This window comes from Eschrichtius robustus, chromosome 7, assembly GCF_028021215.1.
Source record: "Eschrichtius robustus isolate mEscRob2 chromosome 7, mEscRob2.pri, whole genome shotgun sequence".
Classification (NCBI taxonomy): Eukaryota; Metazoa; Chordata; class Mammalia; order Artiodactyla; family Eschrichtiidae; genus Eschrichtius; species Eschrichtius robustus.
The window spans coordinates 121893943-121918287 of record NC_090830.1 but is presented as its reverse complement, the minus strand read 5'-3'; the positions used below and the strand labels follow the sequence as shown (position 1 = coordinate 121918287).

The window sequence follows — 24345 nt, the reverse complement described above, 5'->3', positions numbered from 1 at the left end:
TAAAAGCTGGTTCTTTGAGAAGATAAACGAAATTGATAAACCATTAGCCACACTCATCAAGAAAAAGAGGGAGAGGACTCAAATCAATAAAATTAGAAATGAAAAAGAAGTTACAACAGACACCGCAAAAATACAAAGCATCCTAAGAGACTACTACAAGCAACTCTATGACAATAAAATGGACAACCTGGAAGAAATGGACAAATTCTTAGAAAGGTATAACCTTCCAAGACTGAACCAGGAAGAAACAGAAAATATGAACAGACCAATCACAAGCAACGAAACTGAAACTGTGATTAAAAATCTTCCAACAAACAAAAGTCCAGGACCAGATGGCTTCACAGGTGAATTCTATCAAACATTTAGAGAAGAGCTAACACCCATCCTTCTCAAACTCTTCCAAAAAATTGCAGAGGAAGGAGCACTCCCAAACTCATTCTATGAGGTCACCATCACCCTGATACCAAGACCAGAAAAAGATACTGCAAAAAAAGAAAATTACAGACCAATATCACTGATGAATATAGATGCAAAATTCCTTAACAAAATACTAGCAAACAGAATCCAACAACACATTAATAGGATCATACACCATGATCAGGTGGGATTTATCCCAAGGATGCAGGGATTCTTCAATATACGCAAATCAATCAATGTGATATACCATATTAACAAATTGAAGAATAAAAACCATATGATCGTCTCAATAGATGCAGAAAAAGCTTTTAACAAAATTCAACACTCATTTATGATAAAAACTCTCCAGAAAGTGGGCACAGAGGGAACCTACCTCAACATAATAAAGGCCATATACGACAAACCCACAGCAAACATCATTCTCAATGGCGAAAAACTGAAAGCATTTCCTCTAAGATCAGGAACAAGACAAGGATGTCAACTCTCACCACTATTATTCAACATAGTTTTGGAAGTCCTAGCCACAGCAATCAGAAGAAAAAGAAATAAAAGGAATACAAATTGGAAAAGAAGAAGTAAAACTGTCTAGAGCTAATCAGAAAACTACCAGAGCTAATGAATGAATTTGGTAAAGTTGCAGGATACAAAATTAATGCACAGAAGTCTCTTCCATTCCTATACACTAATGATGAAAAATCTGAAAGAGAAATTAAGGAAACACTCTCATTTACCACTGCAACAAAAATAATAAAATACCTAGGAATAAACCTACCTAGGGAGACAAAAGACCTGTATGCAGAAAACTATAAGACACTGATGAAAGAAATTAAAGATGATACCAACAGATGGAGAGATATACCACGTTCTTGGATTGGAAGAATCAATATTGTGAAAATGACTATACTACCCAAAGCAATCTACAGATTCAATGCAATCCTTATCAAATTACCAATGGCATTTTTTACAGAATTAGAACAAAAAACCTTAAAATTTGCATGGAGACACAAAAGACCTCGAATAGCCAAAGCGGTCTTGAGGGAAAAAAAAACGGAGCTGGAGGAATCAGACTCCCTGACTTCAGACTATACTACAAAGCTACAGTAATCAAGACAATATGGTACTGGCACAAAAACAGAAATATAGATGAACGGAACAGGATAGAAAGCCCAGAGATAAACCCACGCACCTATGGTCAACTAATCTATGAGAAAGGAGGCAAGGATATACAATGGAGAAAAGACAGTCTCTTCAATAAGTGGTGCTGGGAAAACTGGACAGCTACATGTAAAAGAATGAAATTAGAACACTCCCTAGCACCATACACAAAAATAAACTCAAAATGGATTAGAGACCTAAATGTAAGACCGGACACTATAAAACTCTTAGAGGAAAACTTAGGAAGAACACTCTTTGACATAAATCACAACAAGATCTTTTGTGATCCACCTCCTAGAGTAATGGAAATAAAAACAAAAATAAACAAATGGGACCTAATGAAACTTAAAAGCTTTTGCACAGCAAAGGAAACCATAAACAAGATGAAAAGACAATCCTCAAAATGGGAGAAAATATTTGCAAACGAATCAACGGAAAAAGGATTAATCTCCAAAATACGTAAACAGCTCATGCAGCTCAATATTAAAAAAACAAACAACCCAATCCAAAAATGGGCAGAAGACCTAAATAGACATTTCCCAAAGAAGACATACAGATGGCCAAGAAGTACATGAAAAGCTGCTCAACATCACTATTATTAGAGAAATGCAAATCAAAACTACAATGAGGTATCACCTCACACAAGTTAGAATGGGCATCATCAGAAAATCTACAAACAACAAATGCTGGAGAGGGTGTAGAGAAAAGGGAACCCTCTTGCACTGTTGGTAGGAATGTAAATTGATACAGCCACTATGGAGAACTGTATGGAGGTTCCTTAAAAAACTAAAAATGGAACTACCATATGACCCAGGAATCCCACTACTGGGCATATACCCAGAGAAAACCATAATTCAAAAAGACACATGCACCCCAATGTTCACTGCAGCACTATTTACAATAACCAAGTCATGGAAGCAACCTAAATGCCCATCAACAGATGAATGGATAAAGAAGATGTGGTACATATATACAATGGAATATTACTCAGCCATAAAAAGGAACGAAATTGGGTCATTTGTAGAGACGTGGATGGATCTAGAGACTGTCATACAGAGTGAAGTAAGTCAGAAAGAGAAAAACAAATATCATATATTAATGCATATATGTGGAATCTAGAAAATGGTACAGATGAACCGGTTTGCAGGGCAGAAATTGAGACACAGATGTAGAGAACAAACGTATGGACACCAAGCGGGGGAAGCGGGGGGGTGCCGGTGGTGGTGGGATGAATTGGGAGATTGGGATTGACATGTATACACTTATGTGTATAAAATGGATGACTAATGAGAGCCTGCAGTATAAAAAAATAAAATTAAAAAATTTAAAATAAATAAAATAAAATAAATTAAAAAAAAAGAGACAGCTAAGTTCATAGTCTAATTCTGTACATTTCTATGTATATGACTATGGATAGTTTACTTCACTAAGCATTGTTATTCTCACCTGTAAAATGGGGATATGATGCTTCCTCCACAGGGCTGTTAAGGATTAGATCTGATGTGTGTAAACTAAGGTTAGGGTCAGACACACACCTAAGGCAGCTGGTAGAGTTATCATTGATAGATAACTTTAGATGCTGTATTCGAATGTCTAACACAATATCAAAATTCTATGTTTAAAGTTACAAGAATGTTATTAAAAAGAAACATATATAAAGAAATCCAAAGCCGTTCTTTCATTTGGTAAAAACATCACCCATGTCAGCCTTGAAGGGGTCATAGGACGAAAGCAATGAGTCAAGTGTATGGTAATAAAGTTACTCACACAATAAGGACCAAGGTTTTTAAAAAATAATTTTCTCTTTGTAGCATTAGTCTAAGCTTAGAACCTAAATCTGTTAAGTGTAAAGAATCTGCAACAAACTGAATCATTTTGTTCTGAAAGAATAAGCACTTGATTAAAAACTGAAGAATATCTTAGAGGTTAAGATTTTGCTGTACTAATTTCAAGGCAGGGCCCACCCATGTTCACAGCTAGTAAAAACAGGCCAAGAAAGACAAATGACATAAAGAGAGAAAAGCAAAAACCAGAAAAAAAGTGAAAAATATAAATGTAAGACACTTTGCAGTGCATAAAAATTGAGAGTAAATTCTCAAGGACATTTTTCTCACACGTCTTGAAAACTCTCTACTGCTGAATTTTCAGACATCATAATAAGAACAATTAAAATATAAAAAAATGTTTCCTGGGCAAAATGGGGGGGCGGGGATGAATTTTTAAAGAAGATTAAAAGTCATAGCATATTTCTTTAAGAATAAGTTTGTTTAATAAAAAAATTACATATCTATTGCTTATAGAAATTGCATTGGTATTTCTGATACATTTACCCTTAGGAATCATTCTGACAGTACATTTAAGTTTTCCAGATGTTTTTACCTGTCTTCCTACCAAAGCAACAAAACCACGTTCAAAATGTAAAATGTGATAACAATGATAGGTGGCAGTTATTCCCCAGATGGGCTCAGAAGTAGCTCTAACAAAAATACATGTATTAAATAGTAAGGGGATGAAGTTATTCCAGTTATAAAATAAATAAGTCATGTGGATATAATATACAGCATGGAGAACATAATCAATAATATTATAATAATTTTGTATGGTGACAGATGGTAACTATATTTGTGGTAATCATTCTGTAATGTATAAAAATATTGAGTCACTACATAGTACACCTGAAACCAATATAATAAATCAATTATATTGCAATTAAAAAATGTATAAATAGTGGTAGCTGCATCAACTTCATTTAATCCCATCTGTTTTGTTTATATTATAGATTAGTTACAAAACACCTCTCAATAGCTACCTATTTAAGAAAGTTACTACATACATGATGGAAGGATAAACAGAATTCACTTTTTCAAGGAAACATTCTGCTATTGTGTGCGTAATTCTGCTATTCTGTATTGTGTGTGTGTGTGTGTGTAAATACTAATACTAGTAGCAAATATTGCTAGTGTGCACGAGAGAGAAAATTGATATTAAGATAATCATACAGAAAAGGTGTTTTAAAAAATGTTACATATGTCATTTCCTTTCATAAGCCTTTTGCCAGCATATACATGTGGTCAATGGGCCAACATAAACTTGTAACATGTCCTCCAAATTTATGTCAACAGAGATTTCAAATTATAACTCTGTTACATTTCTAAGGAATCCTTTAGATACTTTTAGAAACAAACATACAATTACTGATAAATTATTCACTCTTCAGAGGCAAAAAGAAAACAGAATCATGATGTCCTTTGTTTGCTGACTGAAAATCTTGAAAACTTCTGTTTTCATTTCCACTGCCTGCTGGTACTGTTTGATCTAATAAGACCTCCCAGTCAAATGTATAGGAAAAAATATACACACCAACATGCACGTACAGGCAAATATATATGGAGAGCAACACTGAAGCCTCTCAGTGCTACTTGAGGCACTTTAAAGACAACCTATTATGACAGTCTAATTTTGTGGAAGTCAATGAAAAATCCTTTTTTTTGACCCCCGTCATTGCATGAATGGTCATTTGTTTCATGACAATTTTCATTATTATCTGAATACCACTTCATTTCAAACTCTGTCTACAGAGTCAGGAAATGAACAGTTTGTCCCCTAGTAGCTCTTCATCTTATGTCAAGACAGCAGAAAAATTACTTTTCAGGAAATCAGCTATACCTGCATTCTGATGTCAAGTTTTACTAATATAATTTTGAATGGACTGGTTTTTTTCCTTTGTTTTCTTTCTTTTGGTGATATAGTACAGTTACATGAAGAACATTTGTTTAGGTTGAATCAGTTGCTCTCTCACTAGATATGTCTCAATATTCTCTGCATAGTTTAGTTTCTTTCAAAACTTATGACTCCATAAGTCATCTTCTATTTCTCTATTTTTTTCAAACTTATTGGTTGTATAGCTACTGAAATCATATTTTCTATTGGTTCTTTGTTTTCCTGGCACCCTTTTTAATCATCAGTAAGGATTAATTGGACTTGTAGAATCTTCCATAGCTTCCTTGAAAATTAGATAATTTTATGAATTCCTACACCACTTTATATGCACATATTCTCTACTAGACTGAAGTACTCTGAAGGCAAGGATCCAAACTGATTTCATTTGAGGAGCCCCAAGTCCTTGTATTCAGGCATGAAATATTTACTGAGGAAGTGAATAAGGAGAAAAAAAGAAAAGAAGAAATAGACACAATAGACTAATCAATATTAGCAAAATGACTCAAATGAGGAACCATGATATACCATTCCTGTTCATTTTACAAATTTAAAAACAACCTAAGTTTAAAAAATTAAGAATAATCAGCAGTCTTTCTTTTAAATAAAATAATTCCTTGGTTCGGTATATTGTAGAATACTTAACTATCTTCGGTCATAAAGAATTTATCATATGAAAATAAATAAGCTTATGTTATATGCAGGTAAACACCTACCCTGAACAAAGAGGACATTCGTTTCTTGTATGCGTTTATACATTTATACAGATGGGCACACTGTTCAATATTGTAACTTTTCTTAAACCAGAAGCACCTGTTGACACATGATATAGCTGTGCAATTTTGGTAAGATAACGTGACTTCTCTTTCTGAAATAAAACCCCACCGGTGCTGGAAGGGAGTGCCATGCGAATGGGAGGGATGTAACCGGAAGCAAAATCAGAGCAGTAAATACAAGACTTCCTATTAGAAACATAAACCCTGGTTCCACTTTCTAGAGACTGTTTTTCCAGGGAATAATAAAAAATAATGAAGTGAAGAAGTTGGTAAAATATTTTTGCCTTTTCCCAAGTCCAAAATAAATTATATATCATGTGGGATAGTAATTAGAAACTAAACCAAAACCACCATCTACATTTGGTTCCCGAAGACTCAGTTTATAGCATTGATTAAAAGTACCTGGATACCTTGGCTGATACCAAGATCCCAGTTGTGCTTAGTGAAAAACACAGTTACCAATGTGCACGGGTGGACTTAAGAGTTTCCTTGGCTCAGACATAGCAAGGTGATGTCCATCTGGGGATTTTTATTGCTGTTCATACTCTAGACAGAGCCCAAAAGGAGATGAGTCAGTGATTGACTGAGTTTGCCTACAAAGAGAACCCCAAGAAGATTTCAGCAGAGTAATTTTCTTCTGTAGGCTTATGAAACAACCCTGTTAGTATGATTTTTCTAAAGAAAGCCCAGTCAAAGGTTACAGAAGTTGTTTGTGCTTCACCCTCTCTAAATGACTTGCAAACTTATTCAAACACAATATGAGGAGATGCGTTATTTGTTGAAATAACTGTCTGCAGTGTCCTGCACAAAAGGGTGAGGTGCATCAAGCAGAAACGTGGACAGAAATACGTTGGTTTAGAAACCCATAAATCCTTATTTGAATCTGCCAACCTGAAAGCCACATAGAGCCTGGATAAACTATTTTTCCTAAATGCTACAGCTGATTAAGCCATACCATTAAATGACAGCTGAACTTTAACATTAATATGATATTATTTAAATAACCACATGATTTTTTTTTACACTAAAAATGATGAATGATTTCTGGACAGCTCAACTGACATAAAGCGGGAGGACTCTTTAATGAGATTTGACAAAATGGAGACATATGCAGAATATTCGTTACAGCTCACATTGCAGGGGCCCTCCCAGGGAAGCAATAGAGAATTTTCCCCTTTTTTTCTTTTTTATTGTTTATATGCACTGAAGCATTCCTTTCAATCGCCACTTCTCTGTGGATTTTGAATTTTTCTAGGTCGTTTACATATTACCCCTAATCAGAGAATTTGGTGGTTTATGGTTTTGAATTGGGGACTGTGGGTGTAGGAAAAGGAGGGGCATGTGGAGTTGTGTCAGCATGGGTTGGAAGTGTCCCTGGAATTTAACCTTGCTCCTGATTAGCCTGATAGAGAAATCACATCGTTACATTGGGCTATAGAAGACTAAGTGACCATACCTTTGATTGATTCTTATGCAATCAATCTCTAACGCAGCAAACATACTTTTAGCAAATTATTATATATGGATACATGATCAGAGAAGACTTTACTTATTTTCAAATAGCTGTCACTATAGCATCAATGATAAACAAGATTCTCTTTTTAAAATTCCAATTAAGCTATTCTAGAGGTGATTCTCAACATTGCTCATTCATATTTCTATCCACAGTTCCAAACTGAAGGTTATGCTAGATGATAGTCTTATTTGGTAGATTCTGAATGCAATAATTCCATGCTGAATATACCTAAGTCAAAAATGACCCCAATTTTCGGAACAATGAAAACATTTCTCACTCCCCTCCAAAATTACAGAACGTAGACTATTACCTACATGCATTCATTTACTTTCACATACTCTCCCAAATATCTTCCGTCAATCAAAGGTTAGTTTCACATATAAAACATTAACATTTGCTTGCTCGCACATGTGACTTCACATTATTCAGATATTCTTTAAATTTAAAAAATCTTTTTTAAGTATACATAAAGTCAGAATGTTTCCCCAGACTCTCTTAAAAAAGAAATGAAAACAAAGCAACAGAGGGCAAAGCTAATACCAAGTGTGCTCCTGATACTGCAGGCCATCATTCCCTCTACAGCAAGGAGGCTATCAAAATAGAAAATAAAATCAGTCTGCTCCTGCCATGGGGCCTTCCTCAGGCTATGAAAAAATACTTTATGTCTAACCCTAATTTTTTCCATAGCTTGAGGTAACCCCCCGAGCTCAAACCTTCTCTCTAATCTAAGTTACTCAGCGCGTGTCCCTGTCCAAACAAGAGTTAATATCAGTGCTCTGTCATTTCAAAAGGTTCTTGACACAGGGTACTAAGAGCAGAAGCTTGCATGCCTGGAAAATGCCCGGTTGCAACGAGATGAAAAATATACTTAAAAAAAAGTAAGAGAAAGAGAGGAAGATAAGTCCCTACCTGGCTCTTACCTTCTCAACATCCCTGTCAGAACCCTGGAGCTTTTCCCCAAGTTAGCATCTGTTTCCCGAAGCTAGGAGGAGAAAAGCAGCATTAAAACAGAACAAAATGAAACTTCATGGAATTAGATTATTTTTAAAGTGCACTGGCAAACAATAATTTTCTTTCATGATGGAAAACCCAATTCATAAAAAAATGCTTAAATACTTTAAAATACATTCTTGACACCTACATTATCTCTGAAAATTCTTAGATTTAGAAAATTACATATACTAGATAACCCCAGGAGCTTTAAATTGGATACTTGAACAGGATATAAAAGCAAATGTCTCACAGGCTGACAAAGTTTAAATTATTTCTGGTAATTAATTAATATGTCCACCCTATGAATGCACACAGGTCTAGAGATATAAATGGAAGCAAAATGAATTGAGGGAAGATGAGATCAATATTTTTAGCTTTTGCTCTGAAAGACCTGACATACCACAAAATCCTCCTCAGTGATCTTCTCCTTAGATATAGCACTAAATAAAATATCTACCTGGGGGCATTCTGGGATGGAGGCATAAAGAGTCAGCTTATTCCTTCTCCATCCCACACTCCCCTCACCCCCACTCTATATCCTTCTTTCACCCTAGCCATTTTTTTTTTTTTTTTAAATTCCTTTATTTTTATTATTTATTTATTTATTCTTCGTTTCTGTGCAAGGGCCTTCCCCAGTTGCGGCAAGCGGGGGCCACTCTTCATCGCGTTGCGCGGGCCTCTCACCATCGTGGCCTCTCTTGTTGCGGAGCACAGGCTCCAGACGCGCAGGCTCAGCAGCTGTGGCTCATGGGCCCAGCTGCTGCTCCGCGGCATGTGGGATCTTCCCAGACCAGGGCTCGAACCCGTGTCCCCTGCATTGGCAGGCAGACTCTCAACCACTGCGCCACCAGGGAAGCCCCCTAGCCATTTTTATACATGCTTACACCAATGTAATTGTTACTGTCTATGCACATGCCCAAGACCTTTTACTTATATATTTTTTTGTCTTTTCACTTACTGAATTTGTGAAAAGATTGTAGCACTTCTACTTACTCTTTCACGTGCTCTCTGTATCTTTTCTCTGTCATGACTGAGGTTTTCCAGCATCTCCTGGCCAATTTGTTCTATGGACAAGAAAATTTGAGTTAGGAAAGATGACTTTGGGTGCAAATGAAAAAAAAAAACTTCAGAAGTACCAAAAGGACAAGAGGCGCAGAATTTAAAGAATGCTCATGATCAATATAAAACACCAACAGATTATTATGACCCCGACACCCTCCTAACCTAGGTCTTCCATAATCCACTTGAACTGCAGTTTTATTCATTGGAAGAAAATATCTGTCCTAACTTTCTCACAAAATTGTTGTTATAGTCAAATGAGATATCCTAACTAAAAATGTTTTGAAAGCTATAGGGTACCACACAAATGCACGTAACTGTATAGTACCCGAGAATCAATGCACTCAATGAATAATCACTGAGGCCCTACTCTGTGCCAGCGGTAGATGTTGGGGACATGGCCAGTAACCAAGATCAAGCCCTTCCACTCACGAACTCCCGAACTAATAGAGATGATTTAGCAGTTAAAGGATAAATGTTACATTAGAGTTCATATTTCATGGCACATCAAAAAAAAGGACTGTATATTCCTTTCATGACAGAAAAATCCAAATAATAAGAATTGCTTAAGTACAATAACATAAATTATATTTTTGTCACCTATACAAACTGAAAATTCTTCCCAGGATAGTACATTCCTAGTATATTATTTCCTCTCAGTTTGATGGTAGCTTTTTATTACTAACTCCATACAATTTATCCTTAAGGTAAAATTGAATAAGATATGTGGTTCCCAGTAAAGGCATCATAAAAATGGAAGATGACACCAGTAATGGAGAAGTATGAAACAACTAGAGTTGCATTTTTCTTTCTTTGCATAACAATTGCAATATTCAATTTTGTCATACTATTAGGTATTACCATGACATTAAATTCCTTTAATCAACATAATATAGCAATTTTAGAGTGTCCTTGTCCCTGCGGTGAGCCACAGCTGCCCCCCGCCTCTGCAGGAGACCCTCCAACACTAGCAGACAAGGAAGATATTTGCTCTAGCCTGGAGAAATCAGATAAGACTTCCTGGAGAAACTGGGATTAGGTCTGTAAGAAGAGGTGAAATTCAGATAAGCGGTGAGGAAGAAAGACTAAAACATTTCAGACCTGGAAGAAACCTCCATCCTCAGGGGCTTGGAGAAGGCTCTCTTGGAACCCGCATGGAGGGGATGGCCTGAGCAGATTATCTGAATCCCAATGTTGCTCTGAACCTTGTGTTCAAGATTCGAGAAGATTAGGACTGCTAAGGGTCTTGGTGCTCCAGCCGGGTGTCAGGCCAGAGCCTTTTCAGGACATTGGTCCACCAGAGACCTCCCGGCCCCATGTAATATCAAATGGCAAAAGCTCTCCCAGAGATCTGTATCTCAATGCTAAGACCCAGCTCCACTCAACGACCAGCAAGCTACAGTGCTGGACACCCTATGCCAAACAACTAGCAAGATAGGAACACAACCCCAGCCATTAGCAGAGAGGCTGCCTAAAATCATAATAAGCTCACAGACACCCCAAAACAACCACCGGATGCGGTCCTGCCCACCAGAAAGATAAGATCCAGACTCATCCACCAGAACACAGGCACCAGTCCCCTCCACCAGAAAGCCTACACAACCCTCTGAACCAACCTTACCCACTGGGAGCAGACACCAAAAACAACGGGAAGTATGAACCTGCAGACTGCAAAAAGGAGACCCCAAACATAGTAGGTTAAGCAAAATGAGAAGACAGAGAAATACACAGCAGATGAAGGAGCGAGGTAAAAACCCACCAGACCAAACAAATGAAGAGGAAATAGGCAGTCTACGTGAAAAAGAATTCAGAGTAATGATAGTAAAGATGATCCAAAAGCTTGGAAATAGAATGGAGAAAATACAAGAAATGTTTAACAATGTTAACAATGTTTAACAATGTCTCATCTAGAAGAACTAAAGAGCAAACAAACAATGAAGAACAACACAATAAAAGAAATTTAAAATTCTCTGGAAGGAATCAATAGCAGAAAACTGAGGCAGAAGAACAGATAAGTGACCTGGAAGATAAAATAGTGGAAATAACTACCGCAGAGCAGAATAAAGAAAAAAGAATGAAAAGAATTAAGGACAGTCTCGGAGACCTCTGGGACAACATTAAATGCACCAACATTCAAATTATAGGGGTCCCAGAAGAAGAAGAGGAAAAAAAAGGGACTGAGAAAATATTTGAAGGATTACAGTTGAAAAATTCCCTAGTATGGGAAAGGAAATAGTCAATCAAGTCCAGGAAGTGCAGAGAGTCCTATACAGGATAAATCCAAGGAGAAACATGCCAAGACACATTAATCAAACTATCAAAAATTAAATACAAGGAAAAAATATTAAAAGCAGCAAGGGAAAAGCAACAAATAACATACAAGGGAGTCCCCATAAGGTTATCAGCTGATTTTTCAGCAGAAACTCTGCAAGCCAGAAGGGAGTGGCAGGACATACTTAAAGTGATGAAAGGGAAAAATCTACAACCAAGATTACTCTACTTAATAAGGATCTCATTCAGATTCGACAGAGAAATTAAAACCTTTACAAAGAAGCAAAAACTAAGAGAATTCAGCACACCAAACCAGCTCTACAACAAATGCAAAAGGAACTTCTCTAAGCAGGAAACACAAGACAAGGAAAAGACCTACAATAACAAACCCAAAACAATTAAGAAAATGGTAAAAGGAACACACACATCGATAACTGCCTTAAATGTAAATGCATTAAATGCTCCAACCAAAAGACATAGACTGGCTGAATGGATACAAAAACAAGACTCATATATATGCTGTCTACAAGAGACCCACTTCAGACTAGGGACACATACAGACTGAAAGTAATGGGATGGAAAAAGATATTCCATGCAAATGGAAATCAAAAGAAAGCTGGAGTAGCATTTCTCATATCAGACAAAATAGACTTTAAAATTAAGACTATTACAAGAGACAAAGAATGACACTACATAATGATCAAGGGATCAATCCAAGAAGAAGAAGATAAAACAATTGTAAATATTTATGCACCCAACATAGGAGCACCTCAATATATAAGGTAAATGCTAACAGCCATAAAAGGGGAAATCAACAGTAACACAATCATAGTAGGGACTTTAACACCCCACTTTCACCAATGGACAGATCATCCAAAATGAAAATAAATAAGGAAACACAAGCTTTAAATGATACATTAAACAAGATGGACTTAATTGATATTTATAGGACATTCCATCCAAAAACAACAGAATAAATTCTTTTCTCAAGTGCTCATGGAACATTCTCCAGGACAGATCATATCCTGGGTCATAAATCAAGCCTTCGTAAATTTAAGAAAATTGAAATCATATCAAGTATCTTTTCCAAACACAATGCTATGAGACTAGATATCAATCATAGGAAAAAATCTGTAAAAAATACAAACACATGGAGGCTGAACAATACGCTACTAAATAACCAAGAGATCACTGAAGAAATCAAAAAATACCTAGAAACAAATGAAAATGAAAACACGATGACACAAAACCTATGGGATGCAGCAAAAGCAGTTCTAAGAGGGAGGTTTATAGCAATACAAGCCTACCTGAAGAAACAAGAAACATCTCAAATAAACAACCTAACCTTACACCTAACGCAATTAGAGAAAGAAGAACAAAAAAACCCCAAAGTTAGCAGAAGGAAAGAAATCATAAAGATCAGATCAGAAATAAATGAAAAAGAAATGAAGGAAACGATAGCAAAGATCAATAAAACTAAAATCTGGTTCTCTGAGAAGATAAACAAAATTGATAACCCATTAGCCAGACTCATCAAGAAAAAGAGGGAGAAGACTCAAATCAATAGAATTAGAAACGAAAAAGGGGAAGTAACAACTGACACTGCAGAAATACAAAGGATCATGAGAGATTACTACAAGCAACTGTATGCCAATAAAATGGACAACCTGGAAGAAATGGAAAATATGAACAGACCAATCACAAGCACTGAAATTGAAACTATGATTAAAAATCTTCCAACAAACAAAAGCCCAGGACCAGATGGCTTCATAGGCGAATTCTATCAAACATCAGAGAAGAGCTAACAGCTATCCTTCTCAAACTCTTTCAAAATATAGCAGAGGGAGGAACACTCCCAAACTCATTCTATGAGGCCACCATCACCCTGATACCAAAACCAGACAAAGATGTCACAAAAAAAGAAACCTAGAGACAAATATCACTGATGAACATAGATGCAAAAATCCTCAACAAAATACTAGCAAACAGAATCCAACAGCACATTAAAAGGATCATACACCATGATCAAGTGGGGTTTATCCTTGAGGAATGCAAGGATTCTTGAGGAATGCAAGGATTCTTGAGGAATGCAAGGATTCTTCAATATACGCAAATCAATCAATGTGATACACCATATTAACAAACTGAAGGAGAAAAACCATATGATCATCTCAATAGATGCAGAGAAAGCTTTCGACAAAATTCAACACCTATTTATGATAAAAACCCTCCAGAAAGTAGGCATAGAGGGAACTTACCTCAACATAGTAAAGGCCATATATGACAAACCCACAGCCAACATCGTTCTCAATGGTGAAAAACTGAAACCATTTCCACTAAGATCAGGAAAAAGACAAGGTTGCCCACTCTCACCACTATTATTCAACATAGTTTGGGAAGTTTTAGCCACAGCAATCAGAGAAGAAAAAGAAATAAAAGGAATACAAATTGGAAAAGAAGAAGTAAAGCTGTCACTGTTTGCAGATGACATGATACTATACATAGAGAATCTTAAAGATGCTACCAGAAAATTACTAGAACTAATCAATGAATTTGGTAAAGTAGCCGGATACAAAATTAATGCACAGAAATCTCTTGCATTCCTATACACTAATGATGAAACATCTGAAAGAGAAATTAAGGAAACACTCCCATTTACCATTGCAACAAAAAGAATAAATACCTAGGAATAAACCTACCTAAGGAGACAAAAGACCTGTATGCAGAAAATTATAAGACACTGATGAAAGAAACTAAAGACGATACGAACAGACGGGGAGATATACCATGTTCTTGGATTGGAAGAATCAACATTGTGAGAATGACTATACTACCCAAAGCAATCTACAGATTCAATGCAATCCCTATCAAATTACCAATGGCATTTTTCACAGAACTAGAACAAAAAATTTCACAAGTTGTATGGAAACACAAAAGACTCCACATAGCCAAAGCAATCTTGAGAAAGAAAAACAGAGCTGGAGGAATCAGGCTCCCTGATGTCAGACTATACTACAAAGCTACAGTAATCAAGACAATATGGTACTGGCACAAAATACAGAAATACAGATCAATGGAACACGATAGAAAGTCCAGAGATAAACCCACGCACATACGGTCACCTTATCTTTGATAAAAGAGGCAAGAATATACAATGGAGAAAAGACAGCCTCTTCAATAAGTGGTGCTGGGAAAACTGGACAGCTACATGTAAATGAATGAAATTAGAACACTCCCTAACACCATACACAAAAATAAACTCAAAATGGATTAAGGATCTAAATGTAAGGCCAGACACTATCAAACTCTTAGAGGAAAACATAGGCAGAACACTCTATGGCATAAACGACAGCAAGATCCTTTTTGACCCACCTCCTAGAGAAATGGAAATAAAAACAAAAATAAACAAATGGGACCTAATGAAACTTAAAAAGCTTTTGCACAGCAAAGGAAACCATAAACAAGATGAAAAGACAACCTTCAGAATGGGAGAAAATATTTGCAAATGAAGCAACTGACAAAGGATTAATCTCCAAAATACACAAGCAGCTCATGCAGCTCAAGATCAAAAAACAAACAACCCAATTCAAAAATGGGGAGAAGACCTAAAGAGACATTTCTCCAAAGAAGATATACAGATTGCCAACAAACACATGAAAGGATGCTCAATATCACTAATCATTAGAGAAATGCAAATCAAAACTACAATGAGGTATCACCTCACACCGGTCAGAACGGCCATTGTCAAAAAATCTACAAACAATAAATGCTGGAGAGGGTGTGGAGAAAAGGGAACCCTCTTGCACTGTTGGTGGGAATGTAAATTGATACAGCCCCTATGGAGAACAGTATGGAGGTTCCTTTAAAAACTAAAAATAGAACTACCATACAACTCAGCAATCCCACTACTGGGCACATACCCTGAGAAAACCATAATTCAAAAAGAGTCATGTACCACAATGTCCATTGCAGCTCTATTTACAATAGCCAGGACATGAAAGCAACCTAAGTGTCCATTGACAGATGAATGGATAAAGAAGATGTGGCACATATATACAATGGAATATTACTCAGCCATAAAAAGAAATGAAATTGAGATATTTGTAGTGAGGTGGATGGACCTAGAGACTATCATACAGAGTGAAGTAAGTCAGAAAGAGAAAAACAAATACTGTATGCTAACACATATATATGGAATGTAAAAAAAAAAAAAAAAAAGGTTCTGAAGAACCTAAGGGCAGGACAGGAACAAAGACGCAGGAGTAGAACATGGACTTGAGGACACGGGGAGGGGGAAGGGTAAGCTGGGACGAAGTGAGAGAGTGACATAGACATATATACACTACCAAATGTAAAATAGATAGCCAGTGGGAAGCAGCCGTATAGCACAGGGAGATCAGCTCAGTGCTTTGTGTCCACCTAGAGGGGTGGGATCAGGAGGGTGGGAGGGCGATGCAAGAGGGCGGAGATATGGGGATTTGTGTATATGTATAGCTGATTCACTTTGTTATACAGCAGAAACTAACACAGCACTGTAAAGCAATTATACTCCAATAAAGATGTTAAAAACAAACAAACAATAAAACAAAAAAAACCCCATAACATAGCAATTTTAATTCACTTTTAACTTAAAAATCTCTAATATCTATGAACACCATCAACACTGTAATTAGTTCAGCAAAATCCTCTTTATAGAATACCTTCTATCAAGATTGAGAGTATATATATATATATATATATATATATATATATACACACACACACACACACACACATATATATATATATAAATCAAAGAAATAGGAAATAGGTTATTACCATGGTGTCTTGTCACCAGCATAATGTTTCCAGTAAGTATTCATGGACGGAATAAAGCAATGAGAGACTAAAAGAAAGTGAAAAATGGAGTGTATGAAAGGTTTGTGGTGTATTCCTGCTCTCAAAGCATATCATGTGTGGCAATGGAGAAGGCAACACTGGAATGCAGGCAACATATCCACATTTCTATCAGGTTCACTGGGATATATAAAAACTCTTCTGAATGGATCTACAGTCTGTTACTGAAGGAATCAGTGGAACAAGAGGTAAAGAGCTCAGGCCTTTTCAGGAGTTATAAGTCACTCCCTCAATCTCTTTGCCTCCTGGAAAATATCTCAGCATCCAAAGTACTAACCCCATCTGGCAAAAGAAGAGATACTGGCAAGAGTGCATATATGTCCTGGTCTTTAACAGGCAAATACCATGCATTTGTTGGAAACAGAATTCTTTTTTAATTACTTATTTGCTGCTTTCCATTTTAACGCTCCACTAAAGAAAGTTCCAGGCCAAACACGTTAGAAATGTTTACACTTGTAGAATGAAAAAAGTTACCTACAGTTTTTTCATTATGTGCTCTCCTACCCCAATCAAAACAAAAGAAGGCAACAAATTAAGAGGGGATTATTTTATGATCATTGTCAATAACCTGCATTGCATGCATGATTTCAAAATTTTTCTATTATGTAAAAATAATCATAGATTCTAAATTTTGCTTGCTTTAATAATGTCCAGTTAAATAAAATAGTATAAATATCATTGAAAAAAAAAAGAGGGGATTATTTTAAAAATAGACTATTCGTGGACAGAACAGACATTTAGGGATTATTTCAGTAAAAAATTAACATTGTTAGAGGGCTTCCCTGGTGGCGCAGTGGTTGAGAGTCTGCCTGCCAATGCGGGGGACACGGGTTCGAGCCCTGGTCTGGGAGGATCCCGCGTGCCGCGGAGCGACTGGGCCCGTGAGCCACGACTGCTGAGCCTGCACGTCTGGAGCCTGTGCTCCGCAACAAGAGAGGCCGCGGTGGTGAGAGGCCCGCGCACCGCGATGGAGAGTGGCCCCCGCTTGCCGCAACTGGAGAAAGCCCTAGCACAGAAACGAAGACCCAACATAACAATCAATCAATCAATCAATCAATCAATAAATCTTAAAAAACAAAACAAAAAAAAAAAAACATTGTTAGATTTATTTTTCTTGAACAACTAAGGTGTAAGCACTCACCCACAACACCAATAAAGAAAGAATATAAGCTCACAGGCTTAAACCAATGCAGATGTGATATACTGAGTTTAGAGCTTTCAGTTCTTCAAACTTCCATAATACCTTTAGAGTGGGAAGAGCCATACTGCCTCTACTGAAATAATTTGAGAAATCATAAATTTTATAAACATTGTACTTGTTGACTGTGAGGATGTTTTCGAGATTAAGAAACAATGGGAAGCATAAAAAAACATAAAAACTGATGCTATATGCTGGAATTCTACATGTCAGAGCATGATAAATGAATTCCTGGAAAGAAAAGTTTCTTCCTGCATTTCTTCTATCCTTTTCACGGGGGTCTTGGGAATCAGCGTGGAAGTACGGCATTCAAGCTTATAAAGTGAGCTTTTGTTTTCACAATTACCCAGAATGAATCATCATATCCTTTTGATCTAAGGCCACTTTTACTGGGTCACAAACTGCAAAACGGGTTTCCTCTCCTTTTCAATATATTTTACAGGGGGTGGCGGATAATACAATAGGTATTCAACACTTTGCTGCCCCATAAAGGAATGGAGAAGAACCAGGGAACTACAAATCCAGCAAAATACTTCCTGAAGGACTGGACTGGCATCACAAAAGGTAAGACTTACTTTGAGGAGCTTCTACCACTAAAGCATTTCTCTCCATTCATAAAATAACAATGCCACCTGAACAATCATAAGACTAATGTGAATGAACTTAATTTAAAAAAAATTATTGTATTTGTATTTTGGAGATGAACAGACTAAAATATTTTCTATCAGAAGGCAGAGCTGATGGAAGTTCACATCATGTTATAATATAAACATGGCTGAAAGGAGGGAGCCTCAAATATAATTCATCAGAAAATGTTCTATTTGATAAATACAAAATATTAAGAAAGATTTTAGCCATTATGCTATAAAGCTATAAAGCAGAAAATAATAATCATTCCTTTGCACACTTATATTTAACTTTCTTTTTACAGACTTTATTAAGGATGTGATTTCCAGCAAATTATTTAAAAAGTGAAGACATCTAGTCAAGTCTTCTTTAAAGAACTAAGGGAAGGTAAGATGATTTTCTGGCGCTCAAAAACTTCTTAGAAATTTTAGCAACAGGTAAAAGGCGTTCACAAGTATCCAGCTATTCTTTGTACGTGGGGACTTCTGTGAAGTGTGGAGTGAACAGAAATACTTAAAAGAGGTATTTTTGAAGCATGTGTTTTCATACGTATATTGCAGAACACCAACCAGACAGATGCAAAACACCAAGTGATATTTCCTAACAATTTGGAGTACTGAATTTTGGACATGGCTCAAGAAATTCTGGCTACTGAGTCCAATAAAAGTAAAAGGTTATTGCTTTGGGAGAGCAAAGTAGCTCACATATAGCATTCTCAGGAGGGAGTTGCTCATACTGTGACTGGATCAGCCATTCTTTGGCATTTAGCACACTTTCCTGGGCACTGACTCTGGCATCATGCCCTGAGTGGGTAGGTTATCCTCAGTATTGATGTTACTGAGACATGAGTTTTTTGAATTCCCGATCCATGGATAGGTGGGGAAATGGAAAAGACAGTTCTTTTACCATCTTTCATTATTTCACAATTCAAGGCATGTAAAGAACTTCTGCTTCCAATTCAGATGTAGAAAGATACAAATGGCCACACTTATAGAAATAAGAAAAACCTAGACAAAATAATTACCATTCTTTTCTGGGAGATATCTAGTATATACAAAGAAGCTCTGATGGATTCTAGAGAGAAACAAGCATTTTATTTGTGAGCAAAGAGCTGTGGCAACATTCATACCTACGACCTGGTCTGAGTACAGGCCTCCCATTGAGAGACTTTTCAGGGATAAGGAGAAATCAGTCAAACATCGTGTGAAAAATATAGGCTTACAGAACAGAATGGGATCTGGATGAGCTCTAAATACAAAAGCAAATGGCTTGGTTTGATAATTCTCCTCCAATCTCCAAATCTGCCATAGAAGAGGCAGTGGAGAAGGGGCTGGTTAGTAAAGAGAAACCTCATATTCCTACATATTCTTGCGGTGCTTGCATTCTGAGACCCTGTCAGAGTTAAGTCCAAACATGAACCAAGAATCCAGAAAACTGGAGATGGACCCACTCTGAGATCAAATACTCATATAAGATTTTTTTTTAAAAGGCAGCATAGACACAGGTTGGGGTACACTAATCTCAGACGAATCCAATCTAATTAGAGATTCAGCTCAGCACCAGCTCAACTTAATTTGGGGAAGAATCTGATCAGTCCATTAATCAAATACAAAATAGAATAAAATGCTTCCAAAGGAAAATAAATTCAAAATGTTTATATTTCAGATTCTACTGTTTTTGTTTTTACACTATGACAAGAATACTATTACAAGACATGCAAAAAAGCAGGGGAAAAAAGAGAATGATGAAGTAAAAACATGGTTTATGAATGTAGACCAACAAATGACTTAGTCATTAAAGTTAACAGATAAAGAGTTTTAAAATAACTATTATAAGTAAGTTAAAGAATTTAAATTAAAAAGTAAATATAATGGTGAAGAGATGGGTATTTCAGGAAAGAAATGGAAACTCTAAAAGGGAACTGAATGAAACTCTAGAATGGAAAAATACAGCATCTGAAATCAATTCACTGGATGGACCAAAGAGAATATCCTTCACTATACAAGAAGGATCAATGAACTTGAAGACAGGTTAATAGAAATTATTCAATCTGAAGGAAGGAAAGAAGTTTTTTGTGGGGGAGGGGGAAGAACATAGCAACAATAATCTGTGAGATAACAACTAGTTGTCTTACATACGTGCAATTAGATTCCCCGAAAAGAGAGTCTCAGGGACAAACAATGGAATGGAACAAATATTTGAAGAAATAACAGCAAAGACTTTTCAAATTTTATTTTAAAGAAAAGTCACCCCACAGATCAAAGAAGTTCAACAAGCTCTGAGCAAGATAAATACAAAGAAAAACACACCAAGTCACATTATAGTCAAATTTCTGAAAACTAAAGGTAAATAAAAAATCTTAAAAGCAGCCGGGGGTTGGGGGGCAAGACACATTACATTCTGGAAAGCAATAGTAAGAATGAGGATTGAATTTTCATCAGAAACAACGCAAGAGGAAAATGGAACAATATCCCAAAGTGCTGGGGGAAGAAAAAAGGTCATCCTGGTATCCCATATCTAGCGAAAAATATCTTAAACATAAAAGTGAAATAGAGATAATTTTACATAATTGAAAAATGAGAGGATTATCCAGCAAAACTGAGTTACAAGAAATGCTAAAGGAAATTCTTCAGGCTGAAGAGAAATGATACTATATGGAAATGTGCATTACAGAATTTAGTCCCATGTAAAGAAAAATAATAACAACATATGTAGAAGTAAAATATAAGAAAATCATAGCACAAAAGATGGAGAGGAAGTAAATAGAAGTATGCTGTTGACAGGTTTTAAGTTATATTTGAAGTAGCATAATATTTATTCGAGGTAGACTGTGATAAGTTAGGGATGAAAATTGTAATCCTTGAGCCTCTCTGTCCAATATGGCATTTGCTGGCCACATGAGGCTTTTCAAATTAATTATTTAAAATAATATAAAATTTAAAATTCAGTGTTGGTAGGACCAGTCACATTTCAAAGGCTCAGTAACCACAAATGGCTAATGTTACTGTATTGGAGAATATAGAAATACCATCTTAAAAGGACCTCTAAGTTCCCTTTGTCTTTAAGACCCACTAAAAAGAAATACAGACATACTCATTTGTGGTTTGATTTTGGTTAAACACTTCCCTTCTCTGGGCCTCAGTTTCCTTAAACATAAAATGACAGTTTTGGACTATATAAACCTCTAGTGCCCCTTCTGGACTCAATGATGCTATAAAATCTTAATGCCTCTTTTTCTCTATGGAGCATTTAAGCAAACTAGAGCACAAGGGCCAAATAAGACCCACAAAAGTATTCCACCCTCCTCCCGCCCCTCCCCTAAGACAATGTTGAAGAAACAACAAATAACTCAAACTTAAATGCTTTTAAGCGGGTCATTTACTCTCAGAATGCCCAAGTCTACAACTGGACTGTTTCATGTAGTAGCCTGCTTGCCTCTGCCTCTGAGGACATTTGCATTTACTATGTAGTATAAAATATTTACAAGCACTTTGATGATGACATTACTACAGAAATAATTATACATTTATGTAAACTGAAAGTAAACTTATGCATTCTTAGTAGTAATATAGCAAAAGTATGTACAGGGCCTCAGGTTTCGTTCTTTCTCTCTTTTTTTTTAAAAAGCAATTATTCCTCAGCAGGTATGTATTCTATTTTGCTTTAGGATGATCAAATCTATCATTAAGCAATTAAAAAAATCATCAGCACTACTTTCATCAAAGTCATAGTAGCAGAACCTCCCCTTAGTTACCTGGGTTTGCTGCAGATAATTAACAAACACTATTCCCAGAGCCCTCAGACATCAGTCAATGAAGCTGTGCTACCCATAATGATGCTCTGGAATGAGCAGGTACTATGTAAATTGAGGTTGTTAAACAAAAGGAACCATGTTAATTACAGCTCCATTCAGAAATGAGAATGAACCTGTTCTATTCTATGAAACACGACCAGAGAGGCAGGAAGGACATCCCTTTTTCACAATTCAATAAAGAATGTTAAAGCCAGGAGATCAAGCAGCAGAAAACCTGAATGGGAAAAACTGTCAAAACACATTCCAAAGGCTCACTTGTGGAATTTACCAAACATGTATTTACTTAACAGACAAGGGAGCCGGGGTCAGCAGCATCTGGGTTGAATGAATGACTCATTCTAAAAAAACAAAAAGGGCTGTAAACTATTGACAAGTGACTAGAAAGTAATTAGCCTTTCTGAAATCATTATGGGCAGAGTTAATCACTCTCTGTACTCTTTGTGAACTATACACATTTCTATCACTGAATGTGTAACGTTCTAATTATCTGCTTATTCAGAAGTCACTATTGGGAGAACCACAGGACCTATAATGACTGACAAACATGTTTTCCTTTTCTGAAACACTATTTTAAGCATTTCTGAACTGGTTTGCAACAAAATTTTTTTAAACAGGGTGTTTCATATAAAAAGCTGGACATCTAGCTTCTTTTGAAATCTGGAATATAGGGCAATTCTGAGTCCCCATTTCTGCACGGTAAGCACAGGCTGCAGCTGAGTTACAGTTGCTCTCTTTAGAAAAGCCAGGTCATATGGAGGCTGCCACCTACCTTCCTGACCTGTTTCACTCATTTATGTTCTTGTTTTGCTGCTGTGGGATCTGCTTGTGACCCAACGCAGCCAAAAAATAAAATAATATAATAATAATAATAGCAGAGCCAAATAAATGTCTTTAAAAATGTTTTTAAAATTTAATGTTCCATTATATGGATATACCACATTTTGTTTATCCATTCATCCACCGATGGATATTTTGGTTGTTTCTACTCCTTGGCTATTGTGAATAGTGCTTCTATGAACAGCCATATACGAGTACTTATTTAAATATCTATTTTCAGTTCTTTTGGGTATGTGCCTAGGAGTAGAATTGCTGGATCATATGGTAATTCTGTGTTTAACCTTTTGAGGAACTGCAAAACTTGTTTTCCACAGTGGCTATCCATTTTACATTCCCACCAGCAATGTGGGAATGTTCCAGTTCCTCCTTGGCCACATTTGTTATTTTCCATTTTAAAAATTATAGTCATCCTAGTAGGTGTGAAGTAATATCTCACTGTTTTGTTTTTTTTTAATGTATTTATTTATTTATTTATTTTTGGTTGCGTTGGGTCTTCGTTGCCGCGCGTGGGCTTTCTCTAGTTGCGGCGAGCGAGGGCTACTCTTCGTTGCGGTGCATGGGCTGCTCATTGTGGTGGCTTCTCTTGTTGCGGAGCACGGGCTCTAGGCGCGCGGGCTTCAGTATTTGTGGCATGTGGGCTCAGTAGTTGTGGCTCGCGGGCTCTAGAGCGCAGGCTCAGTAGTTGTGGTGCACGGGCTTAGTTGCTCTGCAGCATGTGGGATCTTCCTGGACCAGGGCTCGAACCTGTGTCCCCTGCATTGGTAGGCAGATTCCTAACCACTGTGCCACCAGGGAAGTCCCTCTCACTGTGGTTTTGCATTTCCCTAATGTCTAATGATGCTGAGCATCTTTTCATGTGCCTGTTGGTCATTTGTATATCTTCTTTAGAGAAATGTCTGTTCAAGTCCTTTGTCCATTTTTAAATTGGTTTGTCTTTTTGTTGTTGAGTTGTAAGAGTTCTTTATGTATTCTGGACACTAGACCCTTATCAGATATGTAATGTGTAAATATATCCTTTCATTTTGTAGGTTGTCTTTTCACTCTCTTGATAGCGTCTTTTGATGTACAA

At 36.6% G+C, this 24345-nt stretch overlaps 1 protein-coding gene across 9 annotated transcripts in view; it reads right to left on the bottom strand.

The window, feature by feature from the left end:
- The window catches only part of VTI1A (vesicle transport through interaction with t-SNAREs 1A), a 346106-nt gene that overhangs the window by 142755 nt on the left and 179006 nt on the right, over nt 1-24345 (bottom strand). For 6 of the 9 annotated variants that reach the window (XM_068548556.1, XM_068548560.1, XM_068548557.1 and 3 more), the window contains 2 exons: nt 9568-9638; nt 8502-8563 (listed from right to left, as the gene is read on the bottom strand). In XM_068548556.1, the coding sequence (XP_068404657.1) occupies nt 8502-8563; nt 9568-9638 (133 nt within the window). Of the gene's footprint in view, nt 1-8490; nt 8564-9567; nt 9639-24345 lie in introns of all 9 variants that reach the window. The other 3 variants (XM_068548563.1, XM_068548562.1, XM_068548564.1) reach the window with 1 other exon arrangement.